General features: G+C 42.6%; 1 protein-coding gene across 2 annotated transcripts in view; it reads left to right on the top strand.

Moving 5' to 3' along the window:
- Window positions 1-10,053, top strand: part of MAN2A2 (mannosidase alpha class 2A member 2) — an 85,000-nt gene that overhangs the window by 66,303 nt on the left and 8,644 nt on the right. For both annotated transcript variants that reach the window (XM_072148420.1, XM_072148421.1), the window contains exons 13-20: window positions 235-302; window positions 514-679; window positions 2,184-2,420; window positions 3,257-3,379; window positions 6,238-6,352; window positions 6,825-6,958; window positions 8,553-8,694; window positions 9,103-9,236. In XM_072148420.1, the coding sequence (XP_072004521.1) occupies window positions 235-302; window positions 514-679; window positions 2,184-2,420; window positions 3,257-3,379; window positions 6,238-6,352; window positions 6,825-6,958; window positions 8,553-8,694; window positions 9,103-9,236 (1,119 nt within the window). The remainder of the gene's footprint in view (window positions 1-234; window positions 303-513; window positions 680-2,183; window positions 2,421-3,256; window positions 3,380-6,237; window positions 6,353-6,824; window positions 6,959-8,552; window positions 8,695-9,102; window positions 9,237-10,053) is intronic.

A 10,053-nucleotide genomic window follows, 5' to 3' on the forward strand; every position in this document is an offset into this window, starting at 1 on the left:
CAGCTAGGTAAATCCTGGTCACAGATTCCCTTTTAATAAATATGGATAGTACATATTCCTATGCGAAAGCCTCAGGCCACAATGGCCGCCATTCATTGATATTATGATCACATAAATGGGACATTGTTCATTTACAAAAAAAATTGCTCCTCTGTTGCTCCATTAAGTATTGTTATAAACATATATCATGTGGAAAGTAGTATTATCCCATAATCCATCTCTTTTTACTTTCAGGATGACAGCCGGTTGACCCAGGAAACACTGCCTGAGAAAACCGTTATTAAATTAGGTACATCTCCAAGGTACGGTGTTGTAGACAGTTTTTCCTTTATTATGATATATGCAGTATCATTTATAAGTCTGAATGTTCTTTCAGTGTCGATTGTGTATAGCAGTTATAGATAGTTAGGGATTATTAAATATAAATTAGTCAGGATGGGTATTTTAGGTGTTTATTTATTTTATTGCAGCACACCGGTGCAAGTATGACATATTTCTTTTCCTTTTTTATAGATATTTAGTTGTCTTTAACCCAGTAGAGCAGAATCGGTTGTGTGTTGTCTCCGTCTTGGTGAACACCCCTCATGTACGTGTACTCACAGAAGAAGGGCAGCCCATGGCCGTTCAGCTAAGTCCAGTATGGCAGTCATTGACAGACATGAACCCTGATGTTTTCCAGGTCAGGAAGACTTTTGGTAATGGAGTTCAAGCTGCATGTTTCAATTATACTTGATGATTTCTCTGTTATTATATTTTCTTTTCTTATGGAGACATTAGGGGAGATTTATTAGTGTCTGATAGCAGAAGTGTTCAAGTTGCCCATGGCAACCAATCAGATCTCAGCTTTCATTTTCCCACAGCCGCTTATAAAATTAAAGCTGAGCTCTGATTGGTTTCCATAGGCAACAGGAGCAGTTTTACCTCACACACTTCTGTTAGATCTTCCCCATTGTATAGATATGTGAATATGATAATAAGTATATAATTTAATGAAAGAACGTATATTGCAGTTCGCTCAAAGCACATCTAAGGGGGGGTGTAAATATAACAAACTAGCTATACTTGCCTATCTCTGGCACTCTGGTCCATGGAGGCCCCTACCTGTTGGTATACAGAGACTCAGCTGTGATACAGAGCCAACAGCGTTCACCATTGTGCCCCTAATATAGGCTGCACTAGGTGCGAGGCAGTCAGCGTGACATTACCACTGAGCCTCTCTAAACATAGAAGCTGGCAGCAACGTGAGGCACGATGCATCAGAGAGATATACATATAGCTTGTTTTTATTACACCCCCTAGACCAGGGTCTGCTCCAGGTTTCAGAAACTGAAACAGTCTCCTGTTCCCTACTTTATCATATCAAACAGCCCCCTCATGGTTATTTTATATAAGCCCCCCTCACACCCTATGGCTTCATTAGATACATCCCCCACTCACTCACATGGATTCCTTACGTACAGTGCTGGCGCCAGCTCTGCCCTGGACCCATAACAAAAAAGGACTTCTTTACGACCAATCACATTCTTCTCTGTAGATAGCCCAACGCTGTCCACTGCTACCTCTCCCACTCCCATACAAGTGAATAAGCAGCTGTGATTTCAACAATAGATCATTTCTAACAAGGCATCCCCTAAAAAAACGTTTCCTCTGCTAGAGGTGGCAATCTGATATCAAACAAAATATAAAGTAAGTTGGTCTAAAACATAATAGATTTTCTGAGTTGTTTCTGATTTTAATGTAAATTACCACAAGTATATTATATATCAGTGATGGCGAACCTTTTAGAGACCGAGTGCCCAAACTACAACCAAGACCCTCTTATTTATCGCAAAGTTCCAACACAGAAATTTTATTTGTGATTTATACTCCCTGCTCTGTCACAACACCTTCCCACTCCTCCAGTAGTCCCAGGTAGCACTGTCACTTTAAAATAGCTCTATGCACAGCAAGTCCTGGGCTGTCTGGGACTGCAGGAATATACCTGGAGTCATCTCTGGTGATGGCATGGGTGCCCACAGAAAGGGCTCCGAGTGCCACCTCCGGCACCCGTGCCATAGGTTCGCCACCACTGTTATATATCATACAAGTGTATCCTTGACTTTTTGGATAATGGTGATTGTTTTATTACATCTTCTAGTTTGGGTCATTAATATTTGGTCATAAATTCTCTTCCATTGTGACAGGTGTCCTTCACAGTCCGCTTGCCAGCTCTTGGACTTAGCATCTTTCAGCTTTACATGTCTTTTGATGCTCATACTACCCTTAAATCCAACGTCCGGGTTTATCTACATGGAAGAGACTTAAACATAAAAAAACAGGAGACTTTTTCTGTGAAACTCTTGGAGACAAGCACAGATGATTTTTATGTGGAGAACCAATACATGCAGGTGTGGTTTTCTGGTGTCACAGGACTGTTAAAGGTGAGGAAATGGGCCAAGAGCCTTTAAATATACAGACAGTTCCTGTGTTACCTACAAGATTTATTTAATTTAATATTTGAGAAATATTGCTAGAAGGCTCTATTAACATTGCCTATATAAGAAGTATGCATCCGGATGATCTTCCAACCTTAGAACCTCATTTTCACTACAGACAGGTTACAGAAGCCCATTACAGCTGCATTGTAAATATGCCTTTCTGGCTTCTCTAAGCATTTGTGATACAATATAATTGTGCATTATAACTTACATTGTACCCTGACCGAATCCTCTCTGTAGTCAAAGTGGTTGGGCTTTGGTTTGGATGCATTTCAAAAAACAACATGTGACTTGGCTCCTGTACAGCTCCTCCCTCTCCCACTGATGTCAGCTCACCAGGCTGTGAGCTCAGTTAAGGAGCAGGAGGGATGAGCTGTACAGGAGCACAAAGGTGGGGGCCAGGAGCTGAGGAGTCTGCAGCACAGACAAGTCACATGTTTTTATTTTAGATGCATCCAAACCAAAGCCCTATCCCTGGAACTACACCGAGGATTCTATCAGGGTTCAAGGTAAGTTATAAAACACAATTTTATTATAATGCAAATGCTTAGAGAAAGCAGAAAGACAGATTTGCACTGCAGCTGTAATGGACTTCTGCAACCTGCCTTTAGTGAAAATGAGATCCCTGTTAGTTTAACTGAATTTCCACTGAACTTCTTTATAATGCTAGAAGAGATTATATAGTGAATTTTGAAAATTTTTGAAATCTGGATGCGTTTGCGATTTAGGTTGGAGCATATCATGCCGATATTCATGAAATTATTTATTGATCATTGCAGGGCATTAAACGATCCGGAGAGGAGCAGGAACAGAAAATTGGCATGGAATTTCTCATCTACGGAACTCGCACATCCAAAGACAAAAGTGGAGCTTATCTTTTCCTACCTGATGGAGATGCTAAGGTATAGAGGTCATCATAGGTTCTCTTGTTCTGCTTGATGAATATTATATTGTGTAGAATTATGCATGAAATATTTGCACAAGTTTACTGTTATTCAGGAATACAGCTAAATTCACAGTTTTGTCAGAAGGTAGATTAAGGGCCATTAAAGATTTTGGACAAAAAAGTTCTGCAGTCTAGCACTCTTTGTCAGGAAAAATTAACAGGTACTGAAACGGGAGATCGGGAAATTATGGGCTCTGTTTGTACTGAACCTTTTGAGGTGATCAGATTTTGGGGAACCACTCCATATCTGGTGCTTCTCTAATTTTTGTTGTCTTATTGACTTTCATTGATGAAAGTCCTTATTCATAATGCAAATATTATTACCCTTTATATTTAAGAACTCACGACTTTAACATCTAAGCGATGAAGTGGGTTTTTTCTAGATATGAAGGGATTGTTTAGGTTGGTGGAAATATGCGTTGATATTGTGATGTTTTATGTTTTTAAACTACAGCGCAATCATTTCCCAGTCTTAGTAAAGTTTATCTTATCTAAATACTAAACATTAGATCTTCAAAGCGGTGATCATGTTATTTGCTACTTAATGTGATGACAGTATTAACTTCATGCAAGGACTAGCATTACATGTAAATCAGGCCCGGCTCCAGCACCAGGCATACCTGGGCAAGTGCCGGGGACCAGAGAGCTGCCGGGGGCCCACACACGCTGTGCACATCTTCACTTCCTGTGATGAGGAGCTGTGTCCTGCACTGTTCCTCCCCCACTCGGACAAACACAGCACAGGTAGAGGCTACAGAGCTGCCTGTGTGATGCAGCACATTATGGGTTAAACCCCCCCCCCCTCCCCACTCCCATCAGCCACACGGAGCTGCAGTAAAGCTGAAATCCGGCATCTCAGAGATCGGGACGAAGAGGAGGAGGAGGAGAAGCCTGAAGACTCCTCTGTGTGACACCAGGGCTGCTGCAGACACCACAGGTTTAGTGATGGTAGGTGACATGTATGGATGTGTATTACTGATCCATATGGTGAGTGTATGGTATGTGACATGTATGGATGTGTATATAGTGAGTGTATGGTATGTGTGATGATATGTTTGCCTGCATGTGTATCTGTATCTGTTTGCATGTATCTGTCTGTCAGTGTGTGTCTGTTTGCCTCCATGTTTGGCTATCTTTAGGCATGTACCTGTAGCTGTATGCATGTCTCTGTAGCTGTATGCATGTATCTATCTACCTGTATATATGTCTTGCTGCATGTGTGGATGTGAATGATATTAATCATCTCAAATGTACATGAGAAGCAGAGAGGGTTCAGTGTAAGCAGTGATGTGTATTATGAGGTTCCGCAGCAGCTCAGGTGTGTATAAGGAGGTTCCGCAGGAGCTCAGGTGTGTATTATGAGGTTCCGCAGCAGCTCAGGTGTGTATTATGAGGTTCCGCAGCAGCTCAGGTGTGTATTATGAAGTTCCGCAGCAGCTCAGGTGTGTATTATGAGGTTCCGCAGCAGCTCTGGTGTGTATTATGAGGTTCTGCAGCAGCTGAGTTGAAGTTTCAGTTTTATTACGTGGCAGAGAGGAGGGGTACACATTTTTAGGTTCGCCCTGTTGGTTAAATGACCTCAAAACTGCCCTGACCATGACACGGCTGTTTGGGATGATAAACTGGGGAATATTTCAGGGAACAGGAGACAGTTTTTTAGTTTTTGAATTTTTAATGCTGGCACGTGAGTTCTCTGCAAAGGGGCCCACTGTGGAGCTGTCGCCCAGGGGCCTACCGAAACCTGGAGCCGGCCCTGGCCATTCTGTACTGTCAGTTCTGGCTTTCAAAGTATTTACTATGGGGACACAGCACCGGGACACAGCGGGACCTGGGGGGAAAATCCGTGACAATCTCATAGCTGCCCGTGACGCGGGGCAGAGGTACGAAAAACGGGAAAGTCCCATCACAATCGGGACGGTTGGGAGCTATGATATAGTGAGTGTATGGTATGTGTGATGATATGTTTGCCTGCATGTGTATCTGTATCTGTTTGCATGTATCTGTCTATCAGTGTGTGTCTGTTTGCCTCCATGTTTGGCTATCTTTATGCATGTACCTGTAGCTGTATGCATGTCTCTGTAGCTGTAAGCATGTATATATCTGCCTCTATATATGTCTTGCTGCATGTGTGGATGTGAATGATATTAATCATCTCAAATGTACATGAGAAGCAGAGAGGGTTCAGTGTAAGCAGTGATGTGTATTATGAGGTTCCGCAGCAGCTCAGGTGTGTATAAGGAGGTTCCGCAGGAGCTCAGGTGTGTATTATGAGGTTCCGCAGCAGCTCAGGTGTGTATTATGAGGTTCCGCAGCAGCTCAGGTGTGTATTATGAAGTTCCGCAGCAGCTCAGGTGTGTATTATGAGGTTCCGCAGCAGCTCAGGTGTGTATTATGAGGTTCCGCAGCAGCTCTGGTGTGTATTATGAGGTTCTGCAGCAGCTGAGTTGAAGTTTCAGTTTTATTACGTGGCAGAGAGTTGGGGTACACATTTTTAGGTTCGCCCTGTTGGTTAAATGACCTCAAAACTGCCCTGACCGTGACACGGCTGTTTGGGATGATAAACTGGGGAATATTTCAGGGAACAGGAGACAGTTTTTTAGTTTTTGAATTTTTAATGCTGGCACGTGAGTTCTCTGCAAAGGGGCCCACTGTGGAGCTGTCGCCCAGGGGCCTACCGAAACCTGGAGCCGGCCCTGATGTAAATCATGCACATCATGGGGCTAGAACCTGTAATAAGTATAAGATTCTCCTCTTCAGTCTGTACAGGTTCACTGGCTATAGATAAACTTTGCTCCTTTTTTCTTTATTCTGCAGCTGTACACTCCAAAAGACCCCCCTGTGGTACGCATTATTGACGGTCCATTCTTTTCAGAGGTGACCTGCCATTTTCAACACGTCCAGCAGACTATGAGAGTCTACAATTTACCAGGTCTGTTTATGTAGACGTTGATTTATGTTTTATTGATAGGAACATATTTTCTATACTGTACTACATTGTCTGAATATAGGAAAAGAGCAGCAATTGAGTCTGATGAGACAGGAGATGGATTTCAGGCCATGTCATGCTCCTAATAATCAATTGAGATAAAGTTGAGGCTACGTGCACACGACCACTCGATCACTGGAGTCGAAGGGGGGGGGGAGTACTAATCCCTCCCTTCTGCAGAGAAAGCCAAGTGACTCCGCTGCAAATCTGGCAAAATATAGGACATGGCTGCCCAGCTCAGTGGCCAAACACCTCTATGGGGGCCTTGATCTGGTTGCAAATTGTACCCCCATTATGGTCGTGGGTATGAGGCCTAAGTGTAACAGAAAAGGTGAAACCATGTATAGTACATGAGCCTTCTGAAAATAGAATAATAGAAGTAAGCACCCTCTTCCTTCCTTTTCTCCCAATACAGGAGCTGATGGCCTTTCTGTAGATATAAGCTCACTCGTTGACATCCGTGATCATGTCAATAAGGAAATTGCAATGAGACTGAGCAGTGACATCCAGAGCGGAGACACCTTCTTCACAGACCTCAACGGCTTTCAGGTTCTATCATGTTATATACGTACATCTCTCCAAAAAAAAGAATTATAATTAAACTGCTAGGTTTTAATCTACTGGGAGAGTCTAGAGGTCATCTTGATAGCAAATGGTGACAAGACAATTTAGTGAATGATGTGTGAGCTTAGTGAATTATAGAAAAACCTTCTCTAGTCTTAGATGTGCAGATATTCTACCTTCTTACCTCATAGAATGCCACAGTCTTAGCAGTTAGATGGCTGCATGCTGCAACATGTACAATATTTTATTTTTACATAATCTAGTTCATTGTGTTTCTAGAGGTTCAAATGACATTGATGTGGACCATAGATGCCAATCTTGTGTGTGTTTAGCAAGCATAGCCCCTGTTAAAAAAAAAAACAGTTGTGCGCAAGATGGAATTCTTCTCTCTGTTGCTCAAAGTTTTTTAGGATTTCTGCCTCATAAAGCTGTTGTAGGCCAAGGATGCCCCTAGCCTCCCATCTCTGGAAGCCCTCTAGGCCCCTTACTTCATTCAGCGCAGGATTACGCCATATCGGGGTAAACTTTGTGGAGCCCTCTATTTTTAACATAGCTTTAATTTTTTCCTATAACTTGCACAACAGTGTGATCTTAGGTCTGCCCTGTGCCCCCAGCTCTAGTAGATAGAGTTGATGTCTGCCTACACCATGGAACCTCAGCAACTGTTTGGAAATCCAGGCAGTCCCCGGGAAACAAACAAGATAGGTTCTGAAGGTTTGTTCTTAAAGAGGACCTGTCACCCAAATTTTCAGCACTAAAGTAAGCAGCTCTTAGTGCTTGAACAAACGCCGCAGTGTTAGAGTGATAGTGTTACCGGAAACTCTATCTAACACTGTGGCGGGGTACAGTGCAATTGTCGGACAGCTCGCACGTATTCATGAGGGGGCGGGTTGGGGCGTGATTAGGGGCGGAGACTGCCGCTTGGAGCGTGGCAGTCACTGCCGGCCTATGGAGCGAGCGGGGTGGTCCAGGGAAGAGGCAATGATGATTACACTGTACCCGGCCACAGTGTTTGATAGTGTTACCGGAGGTTTCCGGTAACGCTATCACTATAACACTGCTGCATTTGTTCAAGCACTAGGAGCTGCTTACTTTAATAAGCAGCTCCTAGTGCCGGAAATTTGTGTGACAGGTCCTCTTTAAGTTGAATTTGTATGTAAGTCGTAACTTTATATTTTAAAATTGTAACTCCAACCAAATTGTTTTTTGGTCTCTGTGACTATTGGATTTGAAAAAGGTTGGATTGTCATCAGAACCAGGATAAACAATAAAGCTTAATCATAGCCACTTTTGATAATTGTTACAGCTGTTTTTTGTAGCCTGGGACTAAAGTACAGTAAATTACCAACATCCAGAGGTCCGTTTGTAACTAGGGGTCGTTTGTAAGTCAGGTGTTCTTAAGTAGGGGACTGCCTGTACTTTAATGTGGAGACTGATTTGATCTGATGTAGGTCTAGGTCAACTGGTATGGGGTCCAAGGGCATCAGTACTGATTTGTGCCAGTACCCCTAGCCCCTGTTTTTTATTACTACATATTTGCATGCACATCAGTCAATTTGTTGTTTTTATTTTAATGCAGGTTCAAACTAGAAAGTTTTTCAAAAAACTTCCACTACAAGCCAACTTCTACCCTATGCCAGCGATGGCATACATCCAGGATGAGCAGAGCAGATTAACACTACACACAGCCCAAGCCCTGGGGGTATCCAGCCTAAAGAGTGGTGAGAAGAAGTGCCGTGTTCTCTCTTAATTAATCACTTGGAGTTTCCTCTAGTAATGAAAACCAAAATTGTTACTGTGGAACACCATCTGTCAAATGTACCTAGACTACACACCAGTGTTCATATCAATACCAAACTAGGCTTATCACTGTAAAAGAATAGCAGATATATACAGAATATACAGGAAACCTCTTTCAGCAGGACACCCAATTTTGCACAGACAAATTGTCTTTTAATGGGGTGGTCTGCTCAAACGGGGGTAGCTTCCATATAGTATAATGGGAGAAAAAAGCATACACTGGAAAAAAAATGGTCTTTTAGAAAGGGGGTCTTCTGAAAGTGGTGGTCTTCTGGGGAGGTTTCACTGTATTTCTGTTATGCCTTAGTATCGTTATTTTGGTATTGTAGGTCAACTCGAGGTTATTCTGGATCGACGCTTAATGCAGGATGACAATCGGGGTCTCGGTCAAGGTTTAAAAGACAACAAACGAACATGCAACCGATTTCGACTTCTGTTGGAAAAAAGATCATCTGGAAATAAGGTAAGATAACTGCAGTAAAGCTACGCAGCCTTATTGTAGGCTTAGGTTAGCTGGCAAAGCATGCTGGGAAGTCCTAAGCCCTCATTCTAGTTGTAGTTTTATAGACATTGCAGCAATTTTAGTACTACTAGTTCAACTTATATGTAAAAAGGGTTTAATAAACATTTTTACGCATTTTATGAAGTGCCATGTTCGAAATACACATTATACATTGCTCAAAAATTAAAGGGAACACTTAAAGAACACAACGTAACTCCAAATAAATCAAACTTCTTTGAAATCAAAATGTCCACTAAGGAAGCAACACTGATTGACAATTAATTTCACATGCTGTTTTGCAAATTGAATAGATAACAGGTGGAAATTATTGGCAAGACACACTCAATAAAGGATTACCAATGCTTTCTGGCAGATTTTTTGGTCTATTTTGAATGTTGGTAATTTCCCACTCATGGTACCATGAGACGGACTTTACAACCCACACAAGTGGCTCAGGCAGTGCAGCTCATCCAGGAAGGCACATAAATGCGAGCTGTGGTAAGAAGACCTCATGTGGCTGGAGCGTGTCAGCAGTTTTTGCAAGATGAAGCCATTGAAGCTAAGGACTGGCCTGCTTGTTCCCCATGCCTGAATCTTATTGAGCACATCTGGGATATCATGTCTCGCTCCATCTACCAAAGTCACATTGAACCACAGACTGTCCAGGAGTTGGCAGATGCTTTAGTCCAGGTCTGGAATGAGATCTCTAAGAAGACCATCCGCAACCTCATCAGGAGAACGCAAGGCGTTGTAGGGAGGTCATACAGGCATGTGGAGG

The sequence above is a fragment of the Engystomops pustulosus genome, chromosome 4 (genome assembly GCF_040894005.1).
Source record: "Engystomops pustulosus chromosome 4, aEngPut4.maternal, whole genome shotgun sequence".
NCBI classification, from domain to species: Eukaryota; Metazoa; Chordata; class Amphibia; order Anura; family Leptodactylidae; genus Engystomops; species Engystomops pustulosus.